General features: G+C 33.3%; 1 protein-coding gene across 2 annotated transcripts in view; it reads left to right on the plus strand.

The window, feature by feature from the left end:
* The window catches only part of CCDC171 (coiled-coil domain containing 171), a 223,331-nt gene that overhangs the window by 136,734 nt on the left and 72,783 nt on the right, over positions 1-13,814 (plus strand). For both annotated transcript variants that reach the window (XM_084898221.1, XM_084898222.1), the window contains 2 exons: positions 10,391-10,536; positions 12,461-12,515. In XM_084898221.1, the coding sequence (XP_084754347.1) occupies positions 10,391-10,536; positions 12,461-12,515 (201 nt within the window). The remainder of the gene's footprint in view (positions 1-10,390; positions 10,537-12,460; positions 12,516-13,814) is intronic.

Below are 13,814 nucleotides of genomic sequence, written 5' to 3' on the forward strand. Positions count from 1 at the left end.
CTGGCCTAATAAGCATATTATGCTTTTATTATTATAGATACTTTCTTAACAATGTAAAAGTAAATTTGATTTAATGCTCTTAACATGCTAAGGAAAACTCTATGTTACCCCCCCCCCCCCCCCCCGCCGCCCCAGGTCTTTTTAAAAATCCTTTTAATCTAGTGTATCACTGAATTTTTATACTCAAAGGTGAGATGTTATTAAACCTTCGTTAGGGTCCAGTTGAAGATGTAAATGAGCTGTGCAGCATGGCCAGAGTGACCCCTTGTATTTATTCTAACTTGGCGGCTAGAGTTTGTATATATGATCCCTGAGACAGAGATCTGAGAATGCTGCTTCACTGCTGGGAATCCTTTGGCAGCTTCCCATGGCTTTCTGTGACAATAGTTGGCAAGTAGTTAGCCAGAGAGCCCTTCTTTGAACAAAATCTTATACAAAAGCTCATAGAAAACATTAAAGCAGATTCTGGTCAAAAGAATGATGGGGGTTGGGAATCCACTAACTCAAATGTTTCCTGAAAGATATCTTGATGCAACTCTCTGGGGAGTGCTGTAAAAAAACATCATTTTGCAAGACTAAAAGTCTGGTTTTCGGACCATATCTGGTCTATCTGTACCTTTCCAGTGTTTTCTCTGCCCCACTCAGGAGCACCTATCCTTCAGCCATGCTCAGCCTGTACTTCTGTGCACATTTCATTTTATCTGAGAATGCCCTTCACAACACGGACTGTGGAGCTGCTTTTTTTTTTTTTTTACAGAGAGAAGGGAGAAGGATAAATAGTTAGAAACATCGATAAGAGAGAAAGTAGGCCTGGTGCGACTCCCAGTCATAAATAGCCCTGGTGCGACTGCACCTCCTACTGGGGATGTGCCCACAACCAAGGTACATGCCCTTGACCTGAATCCAACCTGGGACCCTTCAGTCCACAGACCGATGCTCTATCCACTGAGCCAAACAGGTTAGGGTTGGAGCTACTTTTTAAACCTCTTCTTATCTCTCAAGATCAAAAATCATTTCAGAAAGGACTATATTTTTTGTATTTATTTATTTATTTACATGTCAGGCTGTCTGGTTTTGAACTGGCTGTATATAACCTTGGGCAAGTTACCTGAACTCAGTACCTCAGTTTCCTCATTTATAAAATGGAAAGAATGGTATTACCTCATAGAGTTGTTATGAGGACTAATTGTATTAATATCTGAATGAGATAAGCACTTAGGAAGTTCTAGTTATTATTTATGACTTTGGCATGGATAGGCATATGATAAATGTATTTTGAATGAACAAAATACAGGAGAGTCACATCCTATGTTAACATTATGTTTTAGGATCAGTGTATAAGGCCAAAATCTTGTATATCTCGGAAATCTCGGAAATCTCACAGAGATAGTGGAACTCATTAGTAGAAAATTGATTAAGTCATTGCATTTTTTTTTTTTTACCACTTTCATTTTACCCAGTTCAATAAACTGTTTATATTTGCATTTAGTCCTTTCAAAGGGCCTAGGCTGGGCTAAATGAGAGATGACATTTCTAAACAAATTCAGAACAGATTTTCTTCCATGTTGGAAGATATTGTCATTTCTTTGCTTGGGCACCAAGGAAGAGGTTGGTTTCTTTCAGGGACCAATGAAAACACATTTTTATATGGAGATTACTCTCATTTTCACCTCCTTGTTAGAGTATTGGCAGTCAATCTCAGAGAAATGTGGGAAGTGAGGGCAACCAGGTGAACAGCTGGTTTTGTTGTTGGTGTTTGCTTTGTTTCTGTCACCTATTGCAGGTTTTCTGTAGATGTTTATGACTGAGAGTAGCACCAGGGCTACTGTATTTGAATTGTTGATTTCTCTTTCAATTCCCTCCCTGTGATCTCTTCTTCCTTATCCCTTTCAGAATAAGTATAATAGGATTCTTTTAAGTAAAATACAACTCTACTTTCATACCTTTCATTAACAAATTTCAGTACTAATTACTGATTCTGGTACTATAACACTGTAATATAGTCTGTATGGTGTCAATCCTTGAAGGGTGGGTATATTTCGATTAAATTAGACACATCTATGGCTTTTTACATAGTAGCTAAGATTTTCTTAACAGGGGCATTTAGCTACAAGTGCTGATATTATAGAGCTTGATATACTGTTATGATAGTGTGGAAGTCTTCTAATAAATATTTAAAAATTGAGGTTATAAGAGGCAGCTGAAATTCAAGATCTGCAGGGAAAGTTCAAGGCTATTATTGCAAATGTATAAAGAAAAAAGACAAAGAGAACTCCATTGCTTTTTGAAAGGTTTAAAAAAAGCATCAGCCTATATGGTCTTGAATTATATAAAATTCTATACTGCAATGGCTTGCTATAGAATTGTCTTACTTGGCAAATATTTATTTTTTGTTTCATTAGTACATTTAATAAATGATGACAGTGATCCTATGTTCACACAAGGAATTTTGAATTGTGCATGCTTTGGTTTTTGATGTGCAAATTCTCTTATTGTACTAAACTAAAATCCTTATTGGAGTTTATTTCAATATAAGTAGGTAGAAAGCATGAAATACCTTACTGATTTTACCAAGAACTTGATAAATAGATAAAACATTGTTTTCATTTTTCAATGAGGATTCCCAGTTAGTGGATTTAATGGGAAATCTGGAGAGCTGGTTACTAATATTATTGTGGTGCAGGATAAAGAATAAGGGCTTAGATATAGAAGACCTGGGCTCACATTTTGGCATAAATGCATTTAGCAGTTATATTACCTCGGGAACATTACTTCTATGACTTCTAGTTTCCCTACAGGTAAAATAGGGAGTGGGCCTAAGCCGGCAGTCAGATATCCCTCAAGGGATCCCGGACTGTGAGAGGGTGCAGGCTAGGCTGAGGGGACTGCGTCCCCACACTCCCAGTGCACAAATGTTGTGTACCGGGCTTCTAGTATCTATATATTTTTCAAATTCTTCTTAGACAGTTGTTTTAGGTAGTTCTCGAATGACTTTAAAATAGGATTTCATTCTAAATCTGTTTCTACAACCTAAATCAAAGGTTGACTCATTTAATTATTGCTAGGGAATTCAGAACTTTTTAGACCTTCACATAGCTAGGATTATTAACTATGAAGTTTTTGGGTAGCCTGTAGCTGACGAAGGTCTAAAAGAAGAATCTGTGTGTGTTCCATCCCCATTGTATTTCTTAGGCATTCACTGAGCGGACTTAGAGGTCAGGTGAGAGCTGATTTTATTACAGCAGCAGCATGATGCTTGTCACCTGCTGCTAGTTTCTGTCTCAAAAGGCCTGCAGGACAGTCAAATGCAGTTTGCTTTATACTCTGAGAAAACATTACTGCCACATTACTGCTTACAGACCATGCGTCACAGTAGTACATCTAGCTACCACCTATAATTCTGTACTTTTCTGGATATTTTCTAGTTGAGAAGGCTCTCATGACTTTCTTTTTTATCCTTTTTTTTGTTGTTACTTAGAATGTGTTTTAATTATTTCTCCCCCATTTTACCGCATTATCATCTAACACTCCTAGCTTACCGGAGTTTTGTAGCATATATGTGTGGATGAGAAAAAAATAACATTCAGTATATTTTGAGCACTTTTATTAGTTTCCTTTTTCTTTCCATTATATTTTACCATTGATCACTTCCACTTAGTTAACTGGGAGGAATATTGATAGAATATAGGAGAACATTTTCAAAGGAGTATGAGAATATAATATCAAGAATCATAAAGCATTATATATAATAATAAAACCTTACAGCATACTCCAATAAGAATTTTCATTGCTTATCTGCTCCATTGTTTTTGATAATCACTTACATGCTTATAAAAGTAACTTATTTTATCTTTGTTTTTCTTAATTTCCTTTTATCTTTTTCAAGAGTGATAGAAAGTGATTTTTAATAAAATTATATGTTTTTATATGTATATTTATAAATGATGATGTAGAAATAATATGGAAACATAAGTAACCACATGTAGGTGGGGATTTAATTATATATAGTAAATTTATTTAGCCTCTTATAGTTTATAGGACACTTCCACACCTGTTGTCTTACCAGACATGTGAGTTCTAATTAGGGTTGTCACTCATTTATTCAACCCCCAAAGTGAGTAAATTATTTAAAGATCTTCAGCTTCAGTTTATAATGTCACCTACCTTCTGTATAGGACTATTATTAGAAAATAATAAAATATAGTGTCTCTAAGGAAAATAATTTAAAATTTCAGAACTTTAAATTCAAGTTATACATATAAAATATAGACTACAAAGACTGAAATATATTCCTATATTAATTTTACCATCTGTTACTATTTTTATTTATTATAAATTCTCTAGTTGCTTATCTCCCAAATTTTTAAGCTTTCTTGTAAACCATGTTATTCTTTAGTTTTATCCCTAACTTGTATACCCAATTATTATTTTAACTTTATGCTTTCTGTAGCAACCTATATGGTTTGATTACCCAGCAGCTATTCAATTCTTAATTAATATAACTTCTAGTTGTCACATTATAATAATAGGACTGAAGACAGTACTATTTCCTTTTCCAACATTAGTCTTACTGTCCTGAGATGTTTTCACACTTTATCACAATCTAGGAACATTAATTCAAAACTTATAGTTAGATAGCAGTAAATTAAACAAAGGTATTATACCAGTAGTTTCTTTCCCCCCTAACCTAGGAAATGTAGCTTAGTTCTTTATGACAGGTGTGTTGTCTTGCCTTTTATTTTGTATGACTAACTTTTATACTGAATTGAATAAGCCATTAGCTTTTAGTCTGTAGGAATGTGGATCCATAGATATTTCCCATTAGACAAGAGGAAATCTATACAAGCGATATCCCCTGGGGCTTGGCCTTCCTAGCTGGCCTAATGGTCTAACGCTGTGCTGTGCTATGCCCTTATGAGAAAGAACTAAGTTGGATGATTCCCTGAAAATCCAGAAATATTAGTTGGAGAATTGTGCACAGTTTCCAGATAACTTTAACTTTTTGTACTGTACTACATGTACTAATCAAGCATTCTGATTCAGGGAATCCATGTTACAAATTTTATATTTCTGAAACTATTGCAAGACACAAATTATTAACTTTATTTATGTATCTTGAGTAGTTTAAAATGAGAGTTTGCTGAAATGAGACATACTATATTTAGGTAGCCATGCTGTTTTCAGAAATTTTGCTTTATTCCAAAAAGATCTCCTCTGGTGATGGTTGCACAGCTCTGTGAATATACTAAAACCCATTGAATTGCACCATTAAAATGGATGAGTTTTGTGGTATGTGCATTATATCTCAAAGCTGCTATTTAAAAAAATTCACTGAACAAATTGTTCTCATAGGTACAAACTAATAGAATTTCAAGTTGTACTTACAATTTATTTAAAACATTTTTAGTCTTAATAAACATTCAAAGCTTTAGAAATAATGTAATTATATGTGACTTAGAAATAGTTTTGTGTTTTTGTTCAATAGTAATACATGTTATTATAGAAAGTTAAGAAACTATAGATAAGACAAAAAGACTTAAAAATGTCTGGGTATTTTAAAAGATGTTTTGTTTATCAATTTGAGAGAGAGGGAGAGATAGTATGGCGGGGGAGAGAGAGAAAAAGATCGATTTGTTGTTCCACAACAAATGGAGATGGAATCTGCAACTTTCGTGTGTCAGGACAACACTAACCAACTGAGCTACCCGGCCACGGCAATGTGTGGGTCTTTAGACTTTCACCTCTACCATGTATTTTGTCTCTGAGCTTTCCCTGCACTTGACTACAGTCATGCGCCACATAGACAACCTTTCAGTCAATTGTGGACTGACTGCATGTGTAATGGTGGTCCCATAAGGTCATAATTGAGCCAAAAATTTCTATCAACATTGTATCCATCACGATGTTGTAGCACAACACTTTGCCCACATGTCTGTGGTGATGCTGGTGTAAGGAACCTGCACCCCCAGTCATATAAAAGTATAGCAATACAATTCTATGTAGTGCACAATACTTGATAATGATTATAAGTGACTGTTACTGGTTTATGTATTTACTCTACATACTACACCATAGTTTTTATTGTTATTTTAGAATGTATGCTTTCTACCTATAAAAAGGTATGCTGTTAAACAGTGTGTTGTGTTACCCTGCCAGCAGCTACACATCATTTTCTCTTGTGCTTTATTTGACCTCCTGCTGTTTTATAACTTCAGTGTAGGCTGAGTGGACAGTGTTCATAAGGTTGCAGTAGTACACAGTAATGTCCGAGCTTGTCACATTCCCTCCCCACTCACTCACTGACTCACCTAGAGCAACTTCCTGTCCTGCAAGTTCTATTCATGGTAAGTGCCCTGTACAGTGTACCATTTTTATACTTTTTATACTGTATTTTCTATTTTTACTGTACTTTTTCTGTGTTTAGATACACAAATACCACTGTGTTACAGTCGTAGCATAGTAACACGCTATCAGGCTTGGATTGTAGGAGCAACAGGCTTTGTCATATTGCCTAGGTGTGTGGCGGGCTGTACCACCGAGGTGTGTGTAACTGCACTCTCTGGTGTTCACAGGACAGCAAGATTACCTAGCGACACATTTCTCAAAAGGTATCCCTGTCATGAAACAGTGCGTGACTGTACTTCCTTGCCTTCCTTGTACTTACTTTTCCTGCCAGCTTTCATTATAGTGATTGGCTTTTCCTGGCCGCCTCAGGAAAACAACCAGGTGTAAAAATACCCTTTTATAAGAAGAGTTTAGTGAGAGCTTTGGCTTTTTCTCCCTGGACCATGAGAGGTATACATGAAGGCTAGCAACAGCATCATTATCTAAAAAGAAATACAAAAAATATCTTGCAGAATAGTTTTTGAAATGCCGTCAGTTTGGGATTTTGTTATAAAAATTTACTTTAAAACATTTTGGATTTAAAGTGAAAACTTGGAATCTTAAATAAACACTATTCTGGCATTGGTATTTATATAGCTGGACTATTTCTTTGTCTTAAAAAAACTCTTGTTATCCTATTTCACATTAACTTTCTAACAGCTAAAATTGTTCACAACACAGTTTAAAGATAAATGTAGTATCAGGCTTTGAATTCCTTTTTTTTGGGTAAATATTAAGACCTGAGTACAAAATGAGGGCTGTATTGTGGATTAAGTGAAATATCTCAAGGCTGTGCTGTTCTGATAACTGAACCTGAAGTGACCTTTCTCAGACACAATTACAGAGCTGTATGTTTTTCCTTTAATTTCATCAGGGGTTTAATTAGTATACAAATAAAACTTCCCTTATCTTCCTTTCTACCTAATTGGCTTGTCTTCGCGTGTATGTGAAGTATGTGAAAGTGGGCTGTAATTAGGGTGACCGTGTTAACCTTTTTTCCTCAAATGTACTGTTGCCTAAAGGCCTAAGGCCTGGAAACTGCGCTTTGGATTATTGCTTTGCAATCACTATGGCCGTCCCTCAGGTTTTCTCATGAGCAGAAGGGCTTTGGGTGCTGCAGGTTCCCACTGCTTAACAGGATCCTCATTCTTCTCCCCACTAAATGTTTATTGATTATCTCGCCGTTCCAGGCTCAGCCTCCAACAACTTAATATCAGGTGACAGTCAGGAGAGTTCTCCAAGTAATTAGAGTTGAGCATTGGGGGAACAATTAGGAGCAGAGTTATTAAACTTGATTTATCCTATTCTCTCCTGAACAGTTTCTTGGATATCAGAACATCACACTTTCACAATCTACCCTGGTTGAGAAATTAGTGGCTAACCTGCTGCTTATCATTGTTGCCTTGCTGCCTGGAGGCACACCCTCTTGGTTTCAGTCATTCGGTTGGAGATATTAGAGTCCATAAAGTTTATCATAGGTTTTAATTAGGTAAATCCGAACAGGAGGAAAGCTGAATTAAAAACTATATGTGTATAAAACAGGCATTATATATGATTCAGGTACATACATGCGATACATATATGCACACAAATGTAAATACATGTTTCTTTCTTGAATGCTCAGTGTTAGGATTTTAAAAGAACTACTTTGTCATCAAAAACAAGAAAGGTGAGTATTACAGAAAATACATTATTGAATCATTTTTTTTTGTCTTGGTGTTTTGTGTATATCAGGTACATATGTGTGATACATATATCTCTATGAACCCATTGATATGAATAGCTTCCATTGTGATGCCCCCCAAAATATAAGCTTATATTTTTGAAATTTCATAGGCAAAAGAGTGAGCAGATTTTTAGGTCTAAGAGATACTCTGATACTATTTTACATTCTAGAATTTAAAATGAGAATTCTGTGTGTATTTGATATAAAATATGATGATTAATCACAACCTTTGTCTCTTCATTTTCACACTAATGGTCTCTGTTACTTTGTTTATACCACTTTCTGTTCATTTTCTGTAATTTCAGCCTTGGGATAGGCTCTTCAGCTATGCCTCTGTAGGCGAGCTTTAGGAGAGATGGGCAGCTCCCTGCCATTGCCCCTAAAAAAGAAAATGAAAGGAGATTGAGACATGTAGTAGAAATTTTAATTTTATGAGTTATATCTTCTTTGAAAGGGTATCCTAGAATTGTTGAAAAGTTAAGTGTGGTTTTATAATGACTCCAAAGTCATGGGTTCACTCAGATTGGACCAGTAAGCTTCTATTATGTACAAGGATAATATCCTGAATACCCCTCACAAATATACACCTCTAGTCATGAGTGACTGAGAAAAAGAATTTGAAAGGATTGGCACAAATTTGTTATTTCTGTGGGAAAAGAATCCAAGCTTTAAGTCTAACTGGTGGTGGATCATTAGTTTTATCTTCATACCTGAAAAATGCCATTTTTAAAATCTGAAATATGTCAGAAATACTGGCTTTAAGATGACTCAAATATGGGTTTTATTATTATCTTTTTAATGAAGAAATCATATGATGCTTCAGTGCCTTTAAATATCTTAACTTTGGCACAAAATAAGTAGGTTTCCTATAGCTTTTAAAATTTGTTTCTTGTTATCATTTTGAAGTTGGTTTGAATCTGACTATTTCTATAGTAGGATGGTGTTTCTGTTACACTAAAGATTTATAGTAAATTATAATATTTAGTAAGTAATCACAGTTTACTTATTTTTTTAATTTTTTGACATATTTGTCTGATATCAACTTGACTATTTGAAATGTGAAACACTAAATTTAAAAATTCAATATTTGAAAATACCTGATTTGATGGATGATTGCTTTCATTCACTAATATGTAGAGTGAATTCATTGTGTGAGCTCCAGCTTGAATTTTTTATACTACCTATTGTGAATGCACTAAAAGAATATTATTAGGAGAGTTTCAAACATGAAATTATTGTGTTTTGGTTATTCTTTACTGGATATTTGAAGCATAGTTGTGTATGCAGTCAATTATTCAGCTCAGTGTCCAACAAATTTAAATGAAAAACTGTTTGATAAGCTTATAGTTTTGAAATTTTATAGGCAAAGGAGTGAGCAGATTTTTAGTGCTGAGAGATACTCTGATACATATACTATTCTACATTCTAGAATTTAAATGAGCTCTAGAAAGTGCTCCTTTAAATTGTGAGTTTCTCATTCTAAAACTTCTAGTCCTAAAGTCAAGATAAAGTTGTATTCTTGCATCTTGAAATTTTTATGCTAAGAGAATATTTAAGATTAAAGCAAATAGCAATAACAGATTTTTTACTTCTGCAACTAGTAGAAGGTTTATGGAATATAAATAATTCTAACTGCAAGTATTATGTATACCTTTCTCTGTTGAAACATGGTGATCACATTGTGTTACTATCCTGAACATAAAGAGTTATTTACAGGAAGTAAGTGAATTGTATTTTGGAGTTCAGTTTGTCCATTGACATGTCTATAGCAACTGTAGTAGATAGGTTTGGAAAGACAGTAGTGGTATTTTTAAATACTGGGTTCCCTCTTTTAGGTATCATAATCCCCTTTCCTCTCCATCATATGCATACTTTGGGCATATGATAGTTCTGGTTTTAAATAGACTCCAAATTTCATGTGCTTCCTCCCCATTTTTCTTTTTCATCATTAAAAGAAAATGCAACTGGAGGTTTTTATAATCATTTTTTTTTTTTTTTTTTTTTTTTTAGTAAGAGTAAAATGTATTTGCTTTGCAGTATTTTAAAAAATAAAATAGAGTTGTGTTTTACAGCTGAACATTTTTCAAAATCTTATTGGTTCTATCATTTCTAATTAGTAAGTATGTAAAATTTTTGCAGAAAATTTGTTAAGCCTTGATGTGTAATGACCCAAGTCTACTTCTCAGTCAGTCTGTATTCTTCTTTGTTTAATAGCCTATGGCATAAATTGAAGTTAATTATCAGGGCTGACAAGTAACTCTGTTTTCTGTCTGCTTGCAGAGTCTCTCCGAGGCAAAGATGGAGCTGAGAAGAAAAGATCAATCTCTGCGTCAGCTCAATAGACATCTTACCCAGCTGGAGCAGGACAAGCGTCGACTGGAGGAGAACATCCACGATGCCGAGAGTGCCCTCCGCATGGCAGCCAAGTGAGCATTTGGACCTTGGGGAGATCACTTTAAACAGACAAAAGATCAATTCTTACTTTCATGCTCCGGGTTTTAGCCCTGGATAATACAGTGTTAGAAAACAAAAGTACAGCTGTCTCTCTTTGAAATTCTCTGATATATCCCCAGAAAAGAAAACTCTTCACACTCAACATTCTAAATGTATACTTTATTGAGAAACTTCAGAAAAGTATAAGTGTCTATATAACATCTAATGAGGCGAATTTGGGGCTCTGCTGTAAGTGTTACATGTTTGAAACCATGCTTTTATGAATATGAAATGTAAGTCTCTTTATTTAAAAGTTTTGCATAGTTTTTTTTCTATTAAATATTCCTAACCCCTTCTGCCCCACTTATTCCCAAATTTTGCTCTGCATATATTATAATGTCCTAATATTGCAAATAGTATTTCCATAAGAATGTTAGTATACAATCAACATGTATATCATAGCATCTTTCTAAGTGCACTAAAACATATTGATCATTGAAAAGTCATTTAATTTTATAGCTGTCTATTCTGATATGCTAAATAGAAAAAATATACAGTTTTCAGAGAGAGCAACTATGTAAATGTGATGGGAGTGTTTTTCTTTTACCAGGTAATCAAGTTGACATACACCATGAAGTTCACATTAAACAGTTCTCTTGGGCATTTTTATTTGTTCCCCACATTAAATTACATGGAGTACTTTACGACAGTCCTTTGTACAACAGCATGGCTTAAAGAAAATCTATTTATGGATTAAAAAAAACATCTAATTTTAATAAAATAAGTGTTTTCTAAATTTGGAATTCTGGATTCCTATATTTACAAAAATGTGTATATTAATTAACATTTTTTAAAGACAAACTCTCTTGTTAAATGCTTATCATGAAATGTGAATATAGTCTGTAGACTAAAGCATAGGATGGAGAATCTGCAATCTTAGGATATCCATAGCTTTGCCAGTGAGTTTGAGAAATTGCTCATACATAATGAAAATATCAGTTTGCCAAGGCCAGAATGTGGCATGTTTGAAAAATATAAAGCTGTATAACATTGCATCACTGTGTTAGGTGTATACAATTGTCACTGAAAAAATATAAATTTGACTAAATCGGGTTTTTGTTTTCATTGTTTAGTTTTAAGTTTCCTCAGGCCAAATGAGAAGGTGATTTCTAGTGTGCCTTATAGTTCTGAAAATTCTGAAGTTAAGGAAAACAAGGTTATAAAACCTTCAGATTCCTATTATATCAAAACATTGCTGCTAATTCAAGAATTTGGCTTGTCTGTGAAATTTGAAGAGCTAATACATTGATTGCTTCTGGTTTTCAGTCTGTAATTTAACATTACATTTATGTCTTCAGCATTTTCACCCAAACTTCTTATTTAATTATTAAGCCAAATTCAATATGCAATGCCAGTAGAAGAAATTAGTAACTTTGCCTAGTTCTAGTCAAGGTCATAGGCAGTTTTTGTGCATTTATTATAGCACAAAACTACTAACGAAGGAAAACATTATTTTGCTTAGTATAGCCATTTATAATATATCCCTACCACTAATACTTAAAATTTTTTATTATAAATAAAAAGAATAAAAGTTTAGCCTATTCAGTACATTTTAATTCATTAAATAACCATGATTTTATTTTTCTTTCTTTTTCACTTTAACTTTGAAGATGCCCTTAAGAATTTTCCCTCGTCTAATCTATCACAGGCAATATGATTGAAGATAAGAGTTAAATATGGGGGAAAAAGATTTAACTGTGGAGCTATACCAGTGAATATAGTAAGGTTTTATGCTTTTAGAAGGAGTGCAATGATAACTAACCATTATTTTTCAACAATAGCAACTTACATTAAAAATGTGTAACATTTGTAGTAAGGTTTGGGGTTTAATAACACCTAATCTCTGTTTCTTTCTAGAGACAAAGATTGTGTTGCCAATCATATGAGAACAGTAGAAAATATGCTTCATAAGGTATTGTAATTTTTCTTAAATATTGTTCAACTTGTATTATGACACAGTTCTCCTAGTCATTATTTTTATTAAGCACAGGCCACTTTAATTCATTTTATACTTTCTTTAAAAATAAGTGGGCAAAAGGTCATTTCAAATTTGTTTTATACAGTGCTACGTTGCATAACTTTTTCAGAATTTACGTTGTATACATGATAAAACTATAAAAACAGTGGTTTTACCAAACTGATATAATTGCACTTGAATTATTTGTGGTCTTTGCTGAATGAACCAGAGGTCATTAAGATTCTTACATGTCTCATAATCATAAAATGTTTGACCACACTGTCTAACCTCTCACCACTCTTAAGCCTACTATCCTATATATGTATATATAGACAGAGACATAATGTATTGTATTTGGCAATACTCATATATCTAAGCTAGGCAGTAATGTTTTCCAAGTTGTAATTTATGTTCTTACAGGAATGTTTTTTTAAAGTAGAAATTTAATATATTTAATAATGTTATATTCTTAAATTTGATTACTTCTGCATGGTAAATTGACTTTTCATTTGCAATGATGAGCAGCATTATAAAGATACTATGTTATTACTAAAAACTTAATATATTAACTGGCTTTGTATTTTATTAGCACTTCAAATTTAAAGATGATGTATTCACTATTTCACTATTTTAAAAATAGAGGAATGTTATGTTTGTGTTTCTGTTATTGTCTAATTGACAATTTATTGAAAACATAAATATCTAGTACTTTTAAGATATATGGAATTTATGAATGAATCATATTTAGAATAATTTTGTTAATCAAATTTATTAGATACAATAGTATAATTTAAGGAAATATTTAATAGATAGTAGCAAACTACTATTTAATACATTTTAACATTTTGGAAACATTGGGCCTCCATGTTCTTTTATATTTTGATAATGACTAGCATTATTTTATATCTCTAAAGCATTTGGAAAAAACATCTAACATTCTGAAAGCTATTTTTAAAAATAATAGCTGTTTGAAATTATGATTTCTCCCCTCTCATCTCTCATTTTAAAAAAGTTTACAGCTAGTATAGTTTAAATATAGTCAAAGAAAACTCATGTGCTGGAAATCTGAAATTTAGATTTGTAGGAAGAGACATTTTTGATTAGATATTTTTTGTATCGTGGGTAGGAAAAATCAATTATGTCATGTATATATGGCATACCTTTTTATACAGTTAATGTTACCTTTGACATACAATTGTTTGTTCTTCACAGCTAGAAGAAAAATGTGTTAGAATAGCAGCTATCTTAGGCAAT

This window comes from Pipistrellus hanaki (assembly GCF_964339955.1).
Source record: "Pipistrellus hanaki genome assembly, chromosome: 11".
Taxonomy (NCBI): Eukaryota; Metazoa; Chordata; class Mammalia; order Chiroptera; family Vespertilionidae; genus Pipistrellus; species Pipistrellus hanaki.